Genomic DNA, 22,408 nt, shown 5'->3' with positions numbered 1-22,408 from the left:
ATTTCATAACATTTATACACCCCTTGATTGTAAAAAAATAAAAAGGCTCAAAACAGTTTACAAAAAGGTAAAAAGAGTTAAAACTATTTAAAACCTCCTATGAAATAATCAGTGATAAGCTAAAAACAGATTAAACACCTGTCAGCAATCTACATGTCTAGGTAGGCTTCTCTAAACAGAAACATGTTTAACAAGTGCTGAAAAGACTGCAGCGAAGGCATTTCTTTGGTATCAGTAGGCAAGGACTTCCAAAGTGGGTGCTGCTACACTAAAAGATGAGTTTCTTGCAAATACAGAACAGGTATTATGTGGCACCTGGATCAGTGCCGGTTCTGCACTGGCATTTTTAAACGTAACCTTGCTTTTAAAAAAACTATACTTTGCAGCACACATCACACACAAACCCCCAGGGGCAGAGTCCCTGTGGCACCCGCCCAATCCTAGGGCTTGATCAGCCCTCTGCTGTTTGCCTTTAGCAAAGCTACATCATTGAGCACTCCTGTGACCCTCTGAGTTGTCTCTTGGCAGCTTTTCCTGCTAAAGCAGTAATGTTCCTAATCCTGTAAGACAATGGAGAAGGATCGCTGGGGCTGTTTATTATCATTGTTATTTGATTTCTTCACCGTAAGGTCCCAGGTGGTGTTAAAACAGTTTTTTTAAAAAAAAAGAAGATTGAAATTGGTTGAAATAATTCACAGTTGGAAAGATAGTGTGGACCTTAAATATATATTTGTTGCAGCAACTAACAGAACAGAAGTTTTAAATTCTTACAGCAGACTATTTCAGCTTCCTCCTTCCCATCAGTTGCTCTGATAAGTGATGCTATTCCTAAAGGTGGTGGCTACAGAGCTTTGAGGATACAATGCTCAGAAGGCCTTCATTTGCTATTAGAATGTAAGGTTTCTGGGTTGTTCTGTCACTATAATAGATGCGTAGTTTCAGTGACTAGCTGCATCCCACCAGGACAAACTTGTCTGAAGTGCCATTTGATGCTTCAATTGCTATATTTCTTCTAAATAGTGTCTGATGTCAGAGGCCAGGGTGAAGAGGTGCATCGTCGGCCTATGCTGAAAGCTAGGAAGGTGCCCATTGCAACTCTGTATGAAGTTGCTGCAGTGCTTGTTCCGAAAACCTTCCAGGGTTCTTATTTTTAATTGTGGAGCGGCTGTTGCCTTTTCCCACGCCCTCGATAGACTGATGACCTTTAATGTCGTATTTGTGATTGTTTATTACCAGATTGGTTCACAGCTTGAGTGGGAAGGCCTTGCACACCTTTTATAGTCTTTCTATTTATAATATTTTAGCTTTCTCCCTTGAAGGAACACTCACGCAGCTTTCCCCTTTTTATCTGCCACAGAACTCAGGTGTGTTGTTTACCTGCCATGGAAGACGCTTAAGGCAGAGATTTCCAGACTTGTTCCAAATCTGAAATTTGTTTTCTGAGCAATCTCGTTTGTCTGTGGCTGGCTGCAGGGGATTATAGAAAATATTCTGCGATATACGCACACCATTCATTGAGGCAGGAGACAGTTAGGGCTTCTTCACGCCAGCTGTGCTGTGATTGCATGAGACCTAACACCATTCTCCATGGCTTCGTGTTGCAAGGGAAGAAGGGGTAATAGGTTGGAGTGGCCATCCTAGAGGGAAGCTTGTCTTCCACTACTGAAAAACAATAATCAAAATACATCAGAACACTTTTAGAACCATGCACTAAAATCTAGTTAGCCCTGACAGCAGCATAGAGGTCAGCATCCTCTGCACTTAGCTTCGAAAGGAAGGTCTTAGCCTGACAGCAGAAGGATAACAAAGGAACCAGGCTAACCTCTCTTGGGAGGGAATTCCGCATTGTGGAAGCAGCCACAGAAAAGGCTCCCCCCCCCCTGTTCTGATGCTGATGGGTCTGAGAGAAGGCGCTCACCTGAGTATCTTAGCACTGGGCAGGTTTGTATAGGGAAATAGATCTTTCAGGTAGCCTGAATAGCTCAAGCTATTATCCCTAGCATGATGAATTTTATTCTTTATTGCTGTTCACTAAACCTTTGCATGTTCCTCTTTTTTCATGTCTGTGGTTGGGGTGGGGGCTGCTATTATACTTTACCCTAAACACGTTATCCTCTATCTCTACCCTCTTTCTCGCCCTTCTTTCCAAAAGTGTGTGTGTGTGGCTCAATGGACTGATGGTGCTTCCCTTTGCTTTTTAAAAACTGCTTTAACTTTGGTTGTTGTTGGTTGTTGTTTTTTAATAGCCTGCTTTTGCAAACACGAAACATTTTTTTATTTCTTTTGCCATTGCATGAAGGCTGGCGATTGAATTTAGCCTCATTAGCCAACGTGATTATTTATTCTCTAATATTATTATATTACAAGCATATTTAACAGAGGCAAATAGCTTCCTTCCTTTTAAAAGCTGTTTTTTAAAGTCACAAAAATAGAAGGTAGGTTAAAGGGGAATGGGGGGGGGCATGTCATATAAACAGTTTTCCCTTCTGTGCGTACTACTTACGGTAAGGAAAAGTGTAGCCATTATTGCCTTGTTCCCCCTGAAAAAAATAATGCATGATAAAACCTGCCTTTGAAGGAACAGTGTCTAGTTCTGAAGGGTGTATATGTGTGAATATCAATCTGTCTTCTGTGAAATTTGCTAGGTTCTATGATGGACGCGGGTGGCGCCGTGGTCTAAATCACAGAGCCTAGGACTTGCTGATCAGAAGATCGGCGGTTCAAATCCCCACGATGGGGTGAGCTCCCATTGCTCGGTCCCTGCTCCTGCCAACCTAGCAGTTCGAAAGCACGTCAAAGTGCAAGTACAGTAGATAAATAGGTACCGCTTCGGCGGGAAGGTAAATGGTGTTTCTGTGCACTGCTCTGGCTTGCCAGAAGTGGCTTAGTCATTCTGGCCACATGACCCGGAAGCTGTACGGCGGCTGCCTCGGCCAGTAAAGCGAGATGAGCACCGCAACCCCAGTCGTCTGCGACTGGACCTAACGGTCTGGAGTCCCTTTACCTTTATGATGGAATGGGGACCCTGGTGTTTGCATTTTTATTTCAGTAATTGCAAAGGAAGCTGCCTTATACAGAGTCAGACCCTTGATCCATCTTGCTTGGTTTTGTCTACACTGACTGGCAGCAGCTCTCCAGGGTTTCAGGCAGAGAACCTTCCCAGCCTTGCCTGAGAATGCCAGGGATTGAACACGGGACGTTCTGCATGCAAAGCAGATTCTCTACCACTGAGCTGTGGCAAATCACGGTTTGCAGTTCTGGGCTGTCAGGACATTGCAAAGTGTCCATTCAGAGTCCCTCTAAACCATCAGTAAGCTCCCTGGCCCATGACTGGCACCGTGCCCAAACTGATCCTACAATCCCTGCAATCCATCACTAAGATGAGAAGACCTAAGGCTGAAAAGGGCATGCTAGCCACATGCTCTGTGTGGTCTTAATGTGTTCTTGCTGCTGAACATGCATTGTGGGGGGTTGGACTAGATGACCCTTGGAGATTCCTCCCAACTCTACAATTCTATCACTTTGCCTGAAGAGAGAAGGGGACCCTTGAATGGGTTGCCTCTCCCACTTGCTCCACTGGGCAGGTCCTTATGCAAATTAGGTGTCATCACCTCACGTAGGACAGCAACATCACTCCAGCTCCTTCCTGCCTGGCTCTCCAGTGCAGGTTGAGTGATAGAAGGCACCTGACATCCTTGTATTTTGAGGATATATTTACAGGAGCATATGCATTCAGGAAAATGGCTCTGCCCGGTTTGGAGGACTGCTAGCCCAAAGCAATACCAAATGACACCTTGTGGTGGATATGTGTGAATGCATCGCAGTCTCCTTTCCGGTAGGCAAGTGGGGTTCTGATATGGACCTGGGACTGTGGCACGGAGTGAGGGAGCTATTTATCTCCCCCCCAGCCTTACCCCACACCAAAGAAAGACATTCTGCAGCAGCAAAGACATAAATGTGCCTTTGTTACCAGGGCAAGCAGCAGCTGGGGAGGGGGCAGCAGAGGGTTTCATCAGGAGAACAGCACAAGGAGGAAGAATTAATACTCTCCTCCTCCTGTGCCACATGATTCTGGATTGGAGCCCCTCACTGCTGTGATCAGATTCTCTTTTTAAAAATGAGAATGCATCCATGAACCTCTGCTGCAATGTGGTGTTTGATCCTAAAAGAGGTTATGGGAAAGCTGTAGATCTACCAGGTGTTGTTGGACTTCAGCTCCCATCGCTTTCAACCATTGGCCGTGCTTGCTGGGGCTGATGGGAGTTGGAGTCCAACACCAACAAGAGGGCCACAGGTTCCCCATCCCTAAAACCTCTGTGTGTGTGTGTGTGCGCGCGCGCATTAAAAGTTGCTCTTTAATACATTGTGGATGTTGCAGGAAAACAACTGAAAAACAGGCTTCCTTGAGTTATACTCGCCAAGTGGATCTGAGCCATCGTACTGGAAGGTTCTGATTTCCTGGTAGCTGCTGGGAAGGGCATGGCAACCTGCTGCATGGTGGCCCTGACCACGAAGGTGGCAGCTTTCAAACAATCCATATCTCGGCTTATTAAGTCAAGATATGCCAAAGCTCTTTGACCAGGCTCTCTTCCTCTTCACTCCTCTCTTTTGCTGCAAAACCACAGTTGGAAGCCTCTTACTAGCCACAGTTTCCTGGTTTTCTTTTTCCTTTCGAACCAGGAAACCGTGGTTACCCGCTTCAACGCAAGCCAAGGATATTTTAAGCCATGGCTTGAAGTTGTTTTTCACAGCTCGGTTTGCTTCAAAGGTACATAGTTATCTCGCCCAGATAACTATGGGCAAAGGTCAGGTGTGGGGTTTTCCCTTTAGGCCCTCCAGATGTAGCTGGACTCCCAACTCCCCATCAGCTGGACCAGCAAGTATGGTCAGTGGCCTGGAAGAATGGGGAGTTGTAGTTCCTAACTACATCTGTAGTCACAACAATATCTGGAGGACCAAAGGGTCTGCACACCTGATTGATCAAATCGTGGTTTGCACAAAGGGAAGAGTGAGCACATGAAAAAATGTAAAATGGACACTCTCTGTGTTACATAAGTGACTTAATGAAGACTCCGGGTGAGTGGTATTGGAGTGTTCCTGCGTCATCTGTCATCCAGAGACATTTTTTGCATGATTTGGAATGGGGAGATAAACTCACAATACTTCCATTCATCCAAAGTTTCCACTCCTCGGTCAGGTGCTGGGGGGTGGTCTTTCTCTTCTTCCTTCCCTTTTCTCAATTTGGTCCGGATTCCCTTTCGGCAAAAAAGGTGCAATTCTGCAGCCCACACTGATGCGTGCCTCAAGGTGCATGCGTCCCCTTCAGTGTGAGTTTAGCTCTCCTTTTCTCCCCTTCCTCTGCAAACCCAGAAGATTTATGAGCACATAGCATATACCTCAGCACTGTACACTGTCCCATGATCAACTTGATGTGTCTTTATTTATTACTATTATTATTATTATTATTATTATTATTATTATTATTATTATTACTAAGCTTTTAAAAAAATCTCATATTTTATGTAGCATAACTGTGCCTCATTGTTTAGTAACACACTTATCATTGTTGTAAACACTACTTGAACTGCCAAGTTTTGAAAAATAAAGGGCTCCTTAGCCGTACACCTTTTCAAAAAGCGCTTTTGACTCCACATCCTTCTTTTTTTGTTTGTTGACTTACTTTCACTGCTCCCACTCCTTGGCAGTTTTGCGTTGCTGAGTTCAAGCATGCTTTAAAGGGGTGCTTTTTCTTGGCTGCAGTACTGCAGGTGGGGCAATTTGTTCTAATCGCCAACAGAGAAATTGTAGTACAAAATCAATAAATCTTGAAACCCGGCCCCAAATGCACCATGAGGACTAGTAACAGAGAGCAAGCCAAACAATAGGAAGCCAGCGTAATCTGCGTCGAGGTAAATTATGCTGGTCTATTTTATGCCTGTTCCAAACTCTGTTCAGGAGTGGAGCTACTGGCAGCTGAGCTGGCCCAAGCCTGGCAGAAGGGTGGGGGAAAGCTTTTAAAATAAAGTTTGACTTCTTCCACCTTTTTTTCTGGTGTAACTTCTGTGTTGCTAGGACTGAGCTGAAGGGAGTTTGGAATGGGTACAAGTTCCACTTCCACAAAACATCAGTCTTTTGGATTTGCCCCAGCTGTCCTAGGACAGAGGACTTAAGGCCAGTGAAGCCAAAGATTTGCCTCTTTCCATCTCTGCTCATTCCATCTGATCTCGGGTTTGAATGTCTCCCCAACTTGTTCCAAAGTTGGAATTTGAAAGGAGTCTTTTTTGACCAAGAAGCCTGAGGGATCCCTCAACCCCTCAGAGGCTGCCCAAGACCACCTCCTTTTTGTATATTCATAGAACCGTAGAATTGTGAAGTTTTAAGGGACCCTAAGGATTATCTTGTCCAACCCCTGCAGTGCAGGAATATGCAGTTGTCCCATACGGGGATCGAAACTACAACCTTGGCATTATCAGCACCACGCTCTAACCAACTGAGCAATCCAGCTCCATCCTTCAGACAAGAATTAGCATCTGCATTACTGATGATTTGGCTTATTTCCCCCCCTTTTTAGTGGCATACTTCAATTTGCTCCTTAAAACTTAACGTTTTGTTAAAAGTCTTTTCTTGGTACTAGATATTCCACCCTTTAAAAGAACAAACTGTTGTATCCAGAAACAACCTCCCAGGCCCAAAAGCTCAAGATTCCCCCGAGAGATCCGTTTACCTAGCAATGAATCTGAGACCTGCTTCAACCAAATGTCTGTAGCTCTGTCGCTGAGCCCACGGCCTTCTGTGGGTCGCTGCAACATGTGCTTTGGCTAGTCCTTGCCTCTTATTCCACCCACCTTGCCCTTCTTGTGGTGTTCTGCCTTCTCAAGCACCCCTCCCAAGCTTAGCTGCTGTTACAGATTCCTGGCTGGTGGAAGAGCTGACTCAGGGCAATGCTTGCATCTTTAAAAATGTTCGTATACTGTCTTCTCTGCCCTTCAAAGCATTCTGCACACAGCATGTTAAACAAGGAGGACTGTGGTTCTGCTGCAATCCTTCGCCTACCTGGTGCCTTCTGGATGCTTTGGACTACAACTCCCATCAGCCACCTGTGGTTGATGGGAGCTGTAGTACCCAAACATCCGGAGGGCCCCTGGATTGCAGAGGCTGTTCTGCAGCGCCTCATGGATGAGACACAGAAAGAGGAGCTTTCATTGCAAAACCTAGGTCTGGCAAAGGGTGAGTGTTTTTGTGTGCAAGAGAAGGGCCATGATCCTGCCAACCGAATCATAGAATTGAAGAGTTGGAAGGGACCCCAAGGGTCATCTAGTCCAACCCGCTGCAATGCTGGAATCCCAACTAAAGCATCCTCCCACAGCCCAATATCCATGGCTGGCATTAACAAACACTTCACTTTCGCCTTCTTTGAATGAGGGGCTCACAGAATCTGAGAATCTTGGGGTGTTTTTTGCAGTTCTTTCAAGGCCAGAGAGAAAATCTTCTGCACACTTAATTTACTTTTTCCCAGCCTCCATGATCCAAATTCTCTCCTGTGAAATCCCAACAGGCGATGGCTTCCACAACCTTGCTTCCCCATGCCTCAAGATTTATAAGGTGTCTCCTGCATTCTTTCTGAAAGGGGGGGGGGGATTCACCTCTTATTGCCATAAAGGTTTCTGATCTGCATCCAGCAGCAGGAGACAGTCTGGGCTGCTTTCTATGCTCTAAAGCTTTGAATGGCGCCCCCCCCCCCCCCCCCCGTCCTCCCTTCCAGGATCATCTTAGCCAATGGCTGCGAGGCATGCAGATGAGCCCTGATAACTGGCCTATCCATGATGCCGGAATTGGAATGCAAAGCAGGTCATAAGAGTCTTGCAAGTTGGCAAGTAGGGAGGGGGAGAAGGAGAGCATTTTGCAGCATTTAAAAGTGCATTTGTTAAAAATATATGAGGCAGCTCTCATCTCTCTTTTTAAAGTCCTGATAAGATCAAGCTACCATCCGCACTGGAACTGATGTCAAGTACGCACAAATAGAGGCAACCCAGTTCTGTTTAGGTTTTCTGGTAAGCAAATCCTATTGAATTCAGCGTGACTTACTTCAAAGTAAATGGGCATTTGCTTGTAGTTTTCAACAGTATGTTAACTTTACTGTCACCATCTATTTGCAGAGGTGCACCCATCTATAAGTCACGTATGTGAAGTCAAATGCTTTTCATGCATGAATAGACCCCTTGGATTTTGTTTGGGGGGGGGGAATCAATAAAATTACTTTAAGTCCTCTTTGGCACACATCCTTTTGATATGTAGCAGCAGGTAATGACTTTATTTTTGAAGCCATTCTGATGAAATTCCCCAACTGCTTTTCAATCCCCATGGTTCAGCCCTATAAATGGTAGTTCATCTGCCCCACCTCTCCATTTTATCTTCCCAACAACTGTGCAAGGTAGGAAGGATGCAACGAGCCTAAGATCACCCAGTGAGCTTAATGGCAGAGTGGAGTTTTTCCTGGTTTTTGGCTTCCAACATTTGCAATGTTTCTGGCCAAGAATCTTCTCCTGCAGAGTAGTTCTTTGTGTCCTAAAACTTTTGCTCGATGTCTCTGTTCAGCTCTGGGATTTTTGACTAGGTTTTAACACATTTTTAGCTGCTGCTGACACAACTGAGACAACATCAGTGCCTAGGCTCCCTTTTTTCCCTCTTCACGCCTAGGTCGCTTTTCCTTTTGTGCCATGTCTCTTAGATTGTGAGCCTGAGGGGCACAAGGGCTGTCTTGTCATGGGTATTTGGGAGCCTTTTTCAGCTGAAGAGCACAAGAAAAATGCCGTGTCGTCATAGCCATTTTGCCTTGTAACCACGAAGCTTTAATTAATGGGAAGGGGGAATCTTACGATGAGCGGCCACGACCCACCAAGATTTTAGGAGGAACTGTGGCATAAGAAATGCACACACTGCAGGACATGGGTGTAGTTCTCTCCTGGGATTTGGATAGATGGATGGATGGATGATTGAGATCACCAAAGACAAGGTAGGTGACGGAGGGCTTTCAGTTACCTGTATCAACCCTTTACAAATGATTTGGCTTGTTTTTATACTGCATGCACATGTATAAGAACATAAGAAACTGCCTTATGCTAAGTCAGAGCATCAGTCCATTGCTAGCTCAGTAACGTCTTCATGGACCGCTATCTACTCTCCAGGGTTTTAAGCAGGAGTTTGTGCAGAAGACTGAACCTAGTACCTTGTGAAGGCAAAGCAAGTTTTCTACCCCTGAGCTGTGGACCTTCCTTGAAGGTGTAGGGACACAGGAAATCGCCTTATTTTGATTCCATCTAGCTCAGTATTGTCCTCACAGACTGGAAGTAGCTCTCCCGGGTTTCAGGCAGAGCACCTCTCCCAGGCAACGTTTGCCAGAAATTGAACCCGGAACCCACTGCATGTGCTGCACTTGCTGAGCCGTATATAGAGATGACAGGGTACTTTGAGAACATAAGAGGAGCCTGGTTGCTGGATCAGGCCAATGGCCCAAATGGGAAGCCTGAAAGCAGGTCCTGAGTGCAACAGGATCTCTTCCCCACTTGTGATCCCCAGCAACTGATATCCAGGGGCACACTGAGATTGGAGGCAGGGCAATAGCCATTGTTTCTACTTTTTATACTTTTGTTGACTGTCCTCTGTAGAATTGCGGGGGGGGGGGTGCACATTCTTAGATTTGTTGGCACAGGCTCAGTTCCCAAAATATTAATAGGCAAATAATCTCACCTGCAACAATGCCTCCTCAGTGTGGTTTTGCTGAATTTCAACCCCGCTATGGCAACTTTTCCGTTTCCACCCCAGCTAGAACTTTGTCTCAGGTGCTGTTGGCCTCTTGAAATCAATAGGGATCATTTTCTCTTCCAACCCTGTTGTGGAGCAACCATTATACTCCACCCCACCCTCAGGATTGCAAGTAGCTGCTCTCCCAGTTATTTAACCACTTTTTGATCAGGGCAAGAGGAGGAGGAATTATCTTTTCATTCACTGTGGGGATGTATGTGTGTAGGGGCAAGAACTTTAAAAGCTTTGAAAAACAAAATAATGAGGACTAGAACCTTGTGTGTGCATGCATGTGCATTTTAATAATTTAGTCTTCTGGAAGTTAGGGCCTCTATAATAAATCTGTATTAGGAAAAACATGCAACATGTTCCTCTCTTTTAAAAGAACGCAAGATAGAGATTTTTTAGTCATCTCAGACTAGAATCAGGCAGCTTTTCTGTTGATATTTTCAGCAGCATGGAGAGTGTTGACATTTAAACCTCTTTCTCCCAATCTCTAGTTGTTGCCAAACCATTCAGCGCAGCTGGGGCAGGTCTTAACAGGGGCATTGATCTTAACATAGGAGTAGGGCATGCATGGTGCAACACAGGTAAATATCCCAATAGGTTTTACCCTCTAAGTGTGTTGAGTTGGTTTCTTCAAATGAAATTTCCTGATCCCAATATTGGGAACATTGTCTTCTACACCTTTACAAACCATTTTCATAAGTGTGTGACAGCACAGCGGGATAGCTGTCGGTAAGAAAATGAGACTCTAATCTCAGGGTCGTGGGTTTGAGTCACATTGGGTGAAAGATTCCTACATTGCAGGGGGTTGGACTAGATGACTCTCGTGGTCCCTTCTAACTCTCATGATTCTTTGTGGTCTGGTGTTGCTAAATGCTTGAGTTGTGTCTCTTGTTAGAATTAACAAGGTGTTCTTGGGCAAGCCGTTAATCATCTCAGCTTATCATCAGACCTACCACCCAGCATTGTCATAACAATTTATGAAAGGTCACTCTGACGAGCTTTTAAAACCCTTTACGATTAAAAGACTTAATGATGGTGGTGAAAACCATCTAAAGGACATCAGCCCCAGCCTCACAGGCTCTCCATCCTTGGATTAAAGGGTCTTAGGAGCTGAAAGCACCACCCAAAAAAGAGGCTCCCTGTTGTGTCTCTGCATGAGTGTCTGATCTGACTTCTCTTACTCTGTAGAACTACAGTACCTAGGGTTGTATCCTGAAGCTTCCACTGTCGCTGACAGACTTGTAGGCCATGCTCCACCTATACTGTGTTCAAACCATACATTTAAAGCATCATGTTACCACTTAAAACAGTCCTGGCTTCTCCCACAGAATTCTGGGAGCTACCGTTAGTTGTGTGTGCTGAGAGTTGGTAAGTGAGACCCCTTATTTCCCCACCACAGAGTGGCTTCACACTCAATCCCAGGGAGCTCTGGGAACTGTAACTCTGGGCGGGGAATTGCAGTATATCCTAACACATCTCAGCACCCTTAACAAGCTACAGCTCCCAGGATTCTTTTGGGGGAAGCCACAGCTGTTTAAAGTGGTGCCATGCAGCTTTAAATAGTATAATAATAATAATTTATTATTTGTACCCCGCCCATCTGGCTGGGTTTCCCCAGCCACTCTGGGCGGCTTCCAACAAAGATGAAAAATACACTAAAATGTCACATATTAAAAACTACCCTGATGTCTTCTGAATGTCAGGTAGTTGTTTATCGCTTTGACATCTGATGGGAGGGCGTTCCACAGGGTGGGCACCACTACCGAGAAGGCCCTCTGCCTGGTTCCCTGTAACTTGGCCTCTCGCAGTGAGGGAACCACCAGAAGGCCCTCGGAGCTGGACCTCAGTGTCCGGGCAGAACGATGGGGGTGGAGACGCTCCTTCAGTTATACTGGACCGAGTATGCTGTGAGTGTGTCCCTACTCAAGAGTAGACCCATTGAAGTCAATAGGCATAGCTGACTTCAGGTCATCAGTTTCATTGAACCTGCGCCGAGGATACCTTTGTTGGATTATGGCCGTAGTTCTTCAGAATACTGTCTCTGTGGGCTGATAATACACTGAAATGGCAGTAATTTCAACTGTGTGCTAAACTGCTCTGTGAAAATGGTTTTGCAGTGGGCTGAGCCTACCAAGTGAATTGCCCTTTCGGGTCTCTCATCCGCAGGTACCTCTCTGGGGATGGTTTCTCTCCGTTTCCGTACGGCGTTGATCTTGGCTTTCCGTCGCCTCCTTCTTCTCCCTCCATCTTCATCCCAACTCCTCCCAGCATGCTTCCGCTGACCAGCCAGACACTCTTCCGCTCACCGCGCCGGACTTCCTCTTCCTCTCTCCCTGGAAGGCTGAACCGGGCCCTGTCTCTGGGCACCATCCCTTCTCTGGCCCGAACCGGTAAGATCATAAAAGAGGCAAGGCAATAGCCACAAGCCAAAGCATTTCTTTATTTGATTTCGCACTTGCACCCCACTTTTCCAGTGATGGAAGTCGAGCCCAAAGCTGCCCTCGCAGATCATTAACAACAGCTGCAAAAATTAGTAAAACATTGCCAAAAAAAAATATCTTTAAAAGCAGTTCCAAGACAGATGCAAACCGGGAAAGATCTTCCACCTTAAAAACCTTTCTGGAAGAAAGGGAAGGTTTTCCTTAGGCGCCAAGAGATGGCACTTGCCTAAGATTCAAGGGGAGGGGATTCCAGATGGCAGCAGCCTCCACACTAAAGGTCTGCTTCCTACTTTGTGCAGAATGGGACTCCTCATAAGGTGGCATCTGCAGGACGCCCTCACCTGCAGAGTTTTGTCATCGGCTAGGCATATACAGTGGTACCTCGGGTTACATACGCTTCAGGTTACAAATTCTGCTAACCCAGAAATAGTGCTTCAGGTTAAGAACTTTGCTTCAGGATGAGAACAGAAATCATGCTCCAGTGGCGCAGCGGCAGCAGGAGGCCCCATTAGCTAAAGCGGTGCTTCAGGTTAAGAACAGTTTCAGGTTAAGAACGGACCTCCAGAACGAATTAAGGTCTTAACCCGAGGTACCACTGTAAAGGAGTGAGAGGATCTTTCGGGTATCCTTGTTCCGAGCTGTATAAGGGGTTTGTGCACCAGCACCTTGAACTTGCCCTGCTAGCTAACTGGCTCTGTAAGGCCAGTTGGGCCACTGACTACATAGGCCTTGTTGCCACAGGACTGCACACAGCTGCAGACGTATGTCAGAAGACATCTGCTCGGTGCAAGACAGTACAGATGCAGATCCATAAAGGGATGGGCACCTTCGACATGCTCTTTAGCTGTGGTTCCTGCATTGCAAGGGGCTGGACCAGATGATCCACATGGTCCCTTCCAAATCTACCGTTCTGTAATTCTGTGACATTTTCCTGGCATCTTGGGACAAGCTTCAGGGCTGCAAGTCGGAGAAGGAAAACAGAAGGATCCTTTGAGCAAAGGGGATTTAGGAGAAAGATGGTAGGAGGGAGCTGAGGGTGGACCGAGGGAGAAATGAAAGAGGGATACGGAATGAGAGGCGCTCGCAATGTTTTTCGGAAACTGGTGGCTTGATGGGATTCCTTTTCATGGCTGCTCTCTTTAACTTTCTTCCTCCTGGCTTGACGCGACATCTCTCAACATGTATATATATTTAGACTGCGCAACCACCCTCTGCAGAAAATCAATACGGTAATCTCATTCCTGTCTGGAAAGCCCCAACTTCATTGGGTGGGGTCTGCAGAACAACTATGTCATCTAAGTTGAGCTTCCATTTTCAGGCGCAGTCTACCTCAGCACTAGGAACTGGGGAGACAAAGTGTCAGGTGCCTTCCGACCCTGATTTAGGGCTTTCTGGCCATGTGGGAGATGGGATCTTAGATGGGCTTTTGAGCCAGCCCTATCAGGACTCTTACTTTCCTTTAGTGGGAAGGGGCATAGGTCATTGGGAACTGTACTGTTGAGAATGCATTAACTTATGGTCTGTGTGTGTGGTTTGGGGGAAAAACACGGTCAGGGGAAAAACAATGTTGTCCAGGGTTGTAAAGACCGCAGAGAGAATAATTGGGTGCACTCTCCCTACCTTGGTTCAAATCTATGCTTCCAGGTGCCATAAGAAAGGTGCAGGATAGTGCGCACCCCGGAAATTATCTCTTTCAGCTTCTGCCTTCTGGAAGAAGGTACAGGATTATAAAGACTAGGACTAGCCTCCCGACAAGCTGTTTCTATTCAAATGCGATTTTGGTTTTAAACGCAGTATAAGATAGTCTCTAGGGGACGCGGGTGGCGCTGTGGGTAAACCGCAGCGCCTAGGACTTGCCGATCTCATGGTCGGCGGTTCGAATCCCCGCAGCGGGGTGAGCTCCCGTCGTTCGGTTCCAGCTCCTGCCCACCTAGCAGTTCGAAAGCACCCTTAAGTACAAGTAGATAAATAGGTACCGCTTTATAGCGGGAAGGAAAACGGCATTTCCGTGTGCTGCGCTGGTGCTGGCTCTCCAGAGCAGCTTCGTCACGCTGGCCACGTGACCCGGAAGTGTCTTCGGACAGCGCTGGCTTCCGGCCTCTAGAGTGAGATGAGCGCACAACCCTAGTGTCTGTCAAGACTGGCCCGTACGGGCAGGGGTACCTTTACCTTTACCTTTAAGATAGTCTCTGTGGGAGTATATTGTATTTAATTATGGGGTGTCAGAGTTTTTAGGGGGCTAACCAGGCTGGGATAGCAGGCTTGTCGGTTTCTGAATGTCCAATGTAGATTTTCAATTTTGTTGTTCTGTATGGGACAATGACAATAAAGATTATCGTATCGTATCGAAGGGCATCTGCTTTGCATGCAAAAGGCTACAGGTTCAATCCCTGGCATCTGCACTTGGGCCTGGAGAGAACCTTCCCTGAAATCCCAGAGAGCTGCTGCCCGTAGGTGTAGACAATATTGAGCAAGGTGGACCATGGAAGTAACTTGAATTATAAAGCAGCTTCCTTAGTAGCAGAGGGTATAATTCTCACGACAGCCTTGGGCCTCCAGACCCTCAGAGATGCATTATTTGACACTTATCATTCATTTAGCATTCTCCTGTGTCATTGGTGATTGCTGTAAAGGTAAAGGAACCCCTGACCATTAGGTCCAGTCGTGGCTGACTCTGGGGTTGTGGCGCTCATCTCGCTTTATTGGCCGAGGAAGCCGGCGTACAGGTTCCGGGTCATGTGGCCAGCATGACTAAGTCTCTTATGGCGAACCAGAGCAGCGCACGGAAACACCGTTTACCTTCCCACTGGAGTGGTACCTATTTATCTACTTGCACTTTGACGTGCTTTCAAACTGCTAGGTTGGCAGGAGCAGGGACCGAGCAACGGGAGCTCACCCCGTTGCGGGGATTCGAACAGCCGACCTTCTGATCGGCAAGTCCTAGGCTCTGTGGTTTAACCCGCAGCGCCACCCGCATCCCTGGTGATTGCTGTAGCTGCATGCAATTTCATTTTATTTTTATTTTTTTAGATTCTGGCTACCTCTTCAGCGGAAGCCGGCCACCATCCCAGACCTCTCACTCCAAAGAGTCTCCTACATCAGGTGAGAAGAGCCCAGGCATTGTTCTGGGGTGCTTGAACTTGCCAGGAGGTTCCAGAAAGAGCAGAGATACCATTCTCTTTTTTGAACAAATCACACGCACAAAAGAGAGAGAAACACCTTTGTGGTCCCAAATTGCACCAGTGTTTCCAAATTAGGTCGCAGTAGCTTGCTCACACCGGTGACCTGTCTGTCACCCTTCTGAACCCTGTCTGGTTCTCTCCCCCACCTTGGATACAAAGTAATCCATACAGGAGTCACCCAAGGAACAGATCTGCACTGGTTCTAAACCGGTTTTGCAATCACGTCTTCCGATAACACACAGAACAACATTCTGAGCAGCGTGGCTGAAGGGTGCCAAGACTTCTATTACTAGCAGCACCATATCCACCCCATCCCAGAAAATCCTGGGAACAGCAGTTCCCCCTTGCAGGGTTAGCACCCTTAACAAACTACAGTTCCCAGGATTCTTTGGGGGAAGTCATGTGCTTTCAAGGTGCAATGTAGATGTGACCAGAATTACACTTTAATGCGCTTTAAAGCAGCTTATCATGTATTAATTATCATTTATGATTAAATTTATTACCCACGTTTCACTAGCAAATCCTAGCACAGGTTGCAACAATTTTAAAATTCAGAATTAAAAACTCTTTAAAAATTATAGCAGCAGGGTCCCAGGGTGGGTTACAACAAAAAAGTTCCTTTTTGATCTGACCTTTATGTCTGTCGCTGTTTCCCATTTATTATATATTACATTACCCTTGATACTGTTTTGTTGTAAGCCACACAGGGAATAATTATTAAAGGGCACCTATCTAGATTTACTACTACTACTACTAATAATAATAATATCATAAATAAAGGCTGCATACACACCATTACATTCAAAGCACACAGCTTCACCTAATGAAACTTGGGAACTGTGGTTTACTGCTTGCAGAGCTACAATTCCCAACGCCGTTTAACAAACTGCAGTTCCCAGGGTTTCTTTCTTTTCAGCGGAAGGGAACCTGCTTCAGGTGTCCTTCCACAATGGTTTATTGCTGCTTGCTTTTAACTTCTTTGCTCTCGAATTTGCTTTTAATTGCTTCATGCATGGTTTTCATCTTTTTAATGTAAACCACTTCAATATATATTTTTATGACTTCACTATATATAAACATATTTTTTAAAAAACCAGTTTGGCGCATACGCAGCCAAAATCCCCACTTCCTGATTTCTACATATACTGAAACGCTGTCCCTCCCTCCCTCTCTCTCTCTGTTTCCTACTCCCATTTCCCCTCTCAGAATATTTTTCCCTCCTCTCGGGGAGCTGCGTCTCCTCCCCTGTGCCTTCGCCGGCACCATCCGTGGCCGGCTCTGTGGCTTCCAGCTCTGGCTCCCTGCGTTACCGACGGCCCCTCATCAGCCCTGCCCGGCTCAACCTGAAGGGCCAGCGGCTGATGCTGTTCTCGGCCCACAGCGAGGCCCAGCAGCAGGAGGACCTGGCCCACTCAGAGAGCAACGTTTTCGCCACGGAGCTGCCCTCCTTTCCGAAAAGGAACCTAAGCGAGCGGGGACTGCATGGTACGTACCCGTCCGAGAGGTGGGACTTGAATCGTCTGTGCTAGGGTTGTGGTTTATCATAGTTAAGGCTCTGGTGGCTGTGCCTGGAAACCTGAGCAGTCCGTTAATAATAATAATAATAATAATAATAATAATAATAATAATAATAATAATAGACATCTGAATGCAGCCCTGTATAGTTTTATTATTTGTTCTTAACCTGAAACTGTTCTTAACCTGAAGCACCACTTTAGCTAATGGGGCCTCCTGCTGCCGCCGGGCCGCTGGAGCACAATTTCTGTTCTCATCCTGAAGCAAAGTTCTTAACCTGAAGCACTATTTCTGGGTTAGCAGAGTCTGTAACCTGAAGCGTATGTAACCTGAAGCGTATGTAACCTGAGGTACCACTGTAAATTTATTTATATCCCGCCCTCCCTAGCCGAAGCTGGGCTCAGAGCGGCTAACTACAGTAAAAATAACACAGTTTACATAAAATCATAATCATTTAATTGAAATACATTCTAAAATCAATTGATTCTAAGATCAATTCAGAGTCAAATTAATGGGAACCATTGGGCTAGAGTTCAACAGTGGCTGCCGTGAGGGGCTGGCAGTGCCGGATCAGGCCAAAGGCCCGCCTAGTCCAGCATCCTGGTCACACAGTGGCCAACCTGGTGCGGGCAGGGCCTGAGCACAACAGTACCCTGGTGCCTTGGGTAAAACTGGCATAGAGTAAAACTCCCTGGAGCTATTGGCAAAGTGCCGCTGGTTCCAGCCAACTCGTTCGTTTTTCAGCAGAGGAAGAGCCTGCTGGATCAGGCCAGGGGGGTCCCATCTAAGTCCAGCATCCTGTGCTCACAGCAGCCACCCAGATCCCACAAGCAGGCTCTGAGCGCAAGAGGTTTCCAGCCACTGGCATTCAGAAATTCTAATGCCTCAGCCCATGGGCAGCTTTAAAAGAGGATTAGACAAATGCCTGGAGGAAAAGGCTATCGAGGTGGCTGTGCTCTGCCCAAGGACGTACAAAGGGGGGTGTAGGGGTGCAGTCTGCCCCAGGTGTCACCCTGATGTGAGGTGACAAAATGGCGGGCGGCACTCGTCACCATGGGGCCTGCAGCGCGCATGAGCCACACATCTCAGCGCCTGCAAGCTCTGTGCTGTCTGCCCACTGCCTCCCCTCCCCCCAGCTGTAGGGTGGCTGAGGCCGCACTGCGCGCCTGTCCCTGTGGGTGCCATGGCATGCCCTGTGCCGTCCCTATTGGCACTGTGTGCCCCGCCCCTATGGGTGGTTGGCCCCGCCCTGCCCCTGGGCACGTTGCCCCAGGTACCCAAGAGCCTTCCTCCGCCGCTGTCTCTGCCTCCACACTTCAAGGCAGCAATGCTTCTGATCTGGTGTGATCCAGCATGCCACTCTTATGTAGAAAAAGAGGTCCTAAACAGCCTAGGTTCTGCTTACCTGAAGGAGCGTCTCCACCCCCATTGCTCAGCCCTGACACTGAGGTCCAGCTCCGACAGCCTTCTGGCGGTTCCCTCACTGCAGGAAGTGAAGTTACAGAGAAACCAGGCAGAGGGCCTTCTCGGTAGTGGTGCCCACCCTGTGGAACGCCCTCCCATCAGACGTCAAGGAAATAAACAACTGTCTTTTAGAAGACATCTGAAGGCAGCCCTGTGTAGGGAAGTTTTTAATGTTTGGTGTTTTATTGTTTTTTAAATATTTTTATTGTGTTTTTAATATTCTGTAAGGAGCTGCCCAGTGTGGCTGGGGCAACAAGATGGGATGCATATAAATAATACTATTAATTGTCCTCCTTTTTTAAGATATGAGAGCCATAACGGAAGCCGGGAGCATCTGCAGTGACGGCACCGTCAAGAAAGGGGAGAACTCATCGCACTCGTCGAGCTGCGTGGTGGACACCACGACGAAAGGGGAGGAACTAACAGGGTGGAGGGGTGAGTGTGGCGCAGGGTTTGGGTTGTGGGGTTTTTTGCTTAAAACATGGTTTGCCATGGGAAGAAACTGTCTAATAAATATAATTAATAGTAATTAAAATATGAAAGCAATTGAAAAACATTACCTAGATAATAGATAAAAACAAAAACAGACATGCAAAAAAACAACCCAGCATAAAAAAGAAACAAATATTTTATTTTTTTTAAAAAATAAACTACATTAAAACATCCCTTCCCCCCCTCAAAAAAAAATAATGAAAAGCCATCTTTAAAAGTCAAAGACCTGGTTAGAAAGGAACCTTTTTGCCTGGCACCTGATTAATGTAAGAATGGCGCCAGGCGAGCCTCCCTGGGGAAAACATTCCACAAGCAAGGTGTCACCACCGAAAAGTCCCTGCTCTTGTTGCCACACTCCTGGGGGGGGGCACCTGGAAGACAGGCCTGTCGCAGATAATAATGAGCAGACTGGTTGGTTCACACTGCTAATCTTCCTTCTCCGGTCTCCTTTCTTTTTTCCAATCAGGCCGTTTTGGCAACTCGGCGCTCCGAGGTCTCCTTGCCGTGAGCCTAACCGTCAACGCCATCTTCACGTCAGCCTACCTCTACCAAAACCTGCGGTGAGCCGCGTTGCTGGGGACTGATGGCCAAACCACTACCGCCACTTCCTCTTTGTCCTCTTCCAAAGTGTCGCCACACTCCTTCCAAAGAGAGAGAAGGGGGTGGCGGCGATTCTAGGACGAGGAGGACCCAACCACTGTGCAGCCCTTCCATCATCATATCTGCCTCTTGGCCATCCTCAAACTGCTGATCGCAAGAGAAACCCCCCCCCCCATCCATCGCCACTGACCTCGCCTAGAAACAGAACACTTTCTCTTTTTAGGGAACTTTTGTGACCCATGCTGGGCGATGGTGGGGCTGTTTCAGCCAGTGTTGGGCTTCTCCAGTTACTTTGCACCTTTTTTTGAACCGGTTTATCGAGATGAGCTCGAAGATGCTGGCCAAGGGACTTTCCTCCCCCCCTTGTTTAATGATGAAACGTTAGCGTTGCTGACGTCTTGTTTGCAAAAGGACCGGGAAACATGCCGTTTTGGTCTCCGGTAGTTCCACACCGTTTCGTTGCTTCGTTGGCCTCGTTATCCCTAACAAGACTTCCTCTCAGTTTCCCCCTCTCTCTAATGAGAGAAGGAGAGGGAGGACCAGCACATTAACTCAGTTGCTCTGTGGCGTTCTTTTTCACCCTGGTTCCTTATCCACTTGCCACTCAGCTGCAGTTCGTTTATTGGTGCTGCCATCGTATCTGTTTGTACTTGTTTGCAATGTTTTGCGGATTGGTGGATTGTGGGGGTTTTGTTTTTTTAAAGTCAGTATCCAGTATCGTAACTCCATTTTTGCCTCACGTACAGGCACCACTTCTACTGTAACAAGACGTTCTGATGTCACTGATACACACTCTGGCTCTCGACGGCCAGGGTGTTCGCTGGGTGTTTCTGAGTTGGATTTTTGAGAAATTTGCTCTCAATGTGGTGTACTAGAAATGCCACAACTGGGAGGCAAGGGGGTGTAGAAACAGGCCACTGTTTGCAGCTTCAGAGGTCTGTCTCCCGCTGCATCTGTGACGTGTGGATATCTTCGTTCAAAACTTCTATATATAGCCAAAAGCTGAAGTAGGTCAGGTTAAGGAATTCTGCCTTGTGCTGCAAAACTCAAAAATGAAATTGGTGCTCGCTATATCACTTGGACTGTGTTTGGATTGCACACATACAATCCAACCCGTTAGGTGGAACGGGTTACGTGACTGTACCTCTGAGCAACAAATAAGTAAATCCCTGCACTTAAAAAGCTAGCAAGTTGGGGAAGTTTGAACTGACACTCTAGTTATCTGTGAGCAGGGATTTTATTTTATATATATATATATATCAATCAGGTATTATGTTGCCACCTGCTATCTGGTGGCAGAGTCTAGACACATGTCAACCACCTCCTGCTCGTCATCTGTTTTAGAGAACCAGATCACAGGTGCTAGGTCCAAAAACTTACCCCTCTCCTATAAGTAATTCCAAAACGTCTCGCTTCACAGGCTTCCAGTCCTACATTCTACATGCTGTATTTTTTGGTGGGCATCCAAGCACCGCCAGTTAACATGGGCAGAAACTCAAATTTTAATTCCTCCCAAGAAATTGCTCCTCTTTCCTCGGGGTATTCCCAAAAGTTAAATGCTGCTGCCGCCACCCAGGAAAATGTGCCCATTGCCAAATAGCTCAGCTTTTTTTGTTGCACTTACAGAAAATATTTCAGACTTGAGGTGTGTAATTCCATGCCGCGACATGACTGCTAACCAGCAGTGAAATTAAGCCTGTGATTTTACACCTTACCTGGTGGAGAGGTTTGTTTGTAAGCAGGCTGCATTTCTTTGTAGTACTCTATTCCAGCAACATCTGAAGGGAAGGCTACAGGTTACCCACCACACTGTAAATATATTTCCATCTTTCAAACTACCTTTGGCTCTCTGTGGGGCAGGTGGGGAGCGATCACTCTGCTCTCTCTGCCTAAGAAGGGAGGAGGGAGACCGAATCCTTTGCATATGGTGCTAAAACACACTCGGTCGCAATCACTCTGGTGCAAATTCTTCAAATCACAGTGCTCCCAAGTAAAATGGGGTAAAGGTGTCTTGAAAGCACCACGTCTGTGTCTTAATTCCTTTCCGCCTTAATGCAGTTGATGTGTTTCTTTATCTTGCTATTCTCCTTTCCCCTCGCACAAAGTGTGTGGGGAAACCGCTTGATGATGCCAATTTTTATTTATTTATGCATATATATTGCCCTGTCAGTTGGAAGCAAAAACAACAACAACAACCCACCATTTCACTCTCTTCTTGAACTTGAATGCAGCACAGCCACCTGCGTTTAAATAACTATCAATTCTCAACTAAGAACCTGGGTTTAAGTGGCCAATTCCTTTATGGGAGCAAAGGGTGGGGAATACCAATTGTTTGCCCATCAGCCTTCCGTGTCCAAGAAAACATTTAAAAACACACATGTACACTGTTCGCAACAGACAGAGAGGGGATTGGCCGCTGACACCCTTTTTCTGATGGGGTTACAGGCACGTGGTGATTGCTCTGTACATATAGAATGCATCCTTTGAGCAGCTTGTCCAGAAGCCTCATGAGGACTAGTTCCCTGACGAATGTAAAAACAACTGCCTTCAGGAGTTAACTCTTACTATCGAAATACACTGTGTTCCTGAGAGGCTTGAATTTTGGGGGTTGGGTGGGGATTTGGTGGGTGGGAGTCTTAAGAGAAGAAAAATGGCAGAGTCCTGGTTTTGATGTTCCTCCACTGGGAAAAGTTGTACATTTTCTACTTAATATGACTGTGGGGTGGGGTTAACTTTGTACAGTTTGGTTAGAAATTTGTGTCTTTAGTTTGGATGCAAGGGGTTTTGTTCTTTTCCCTCTTCTTGCCCCCTACCCCTGCCATTCCTCCGGGGAGTTTATGTTCTGTGTTTGAGAGATTATTTTTCATTATAAAAGTGGAGAATAAAAATGAAATTGAATCTTGA

At 46.5% G+C, this 22,408-nt stretch overlaps 1 protein-coding gene across 2 annotated transcripts in view; it reads left to right on the top strand.

The window, feature by feature from the left end:
• The window catches only part of TMEM201 (transmembrane protein 201), a 45,530-nt gene extending 23,122 nt beyond the window's left edge, over positions 1-22,408 (top strand). For both annotated transcript variants that reach the window (XM_083628687.1, XM_083628688.1), the window contains exons 7-11: positions 11,977-12,200; positions 15,282-15,353; positions 16,640-16,918; positions 18,716-18,847; positions 19,371-22,408. In XM_083628687.1, the coding sequence (XP_083484813.1) occupies positions 11,977-12,200; positions 15,282-15,353; positions 16,640-16,918; positions 18,716-18,847; positions 19,371-19,468 (805 nt within the window). In that variant the 3' untranslated portion in view covers positions 19,469-22,408. The remainder of the gene's footprint in view (positions 1-11,976; positions 12,201-15,281; positions 15,354-16,639; positions 16,919-18,715; positions 18,848-19,370) is intronic.

This window comes from Podarcis filfolensis (genome assembly GCF_964270895.1).
Source record: "Podarcis filfolensis genome assembly, chromosome: 8".
Lineage (NCBI taxonomy): Eukaryota > Metazoa > Chordata > Lepidosauria > Squamata > Lacertidae > Podarcis > Podarcis filfolensis.
Note: the sequence above shows the minus strand (reverse complement) of the source record. Positions and strands in the feature narration are given on the sequence as shown.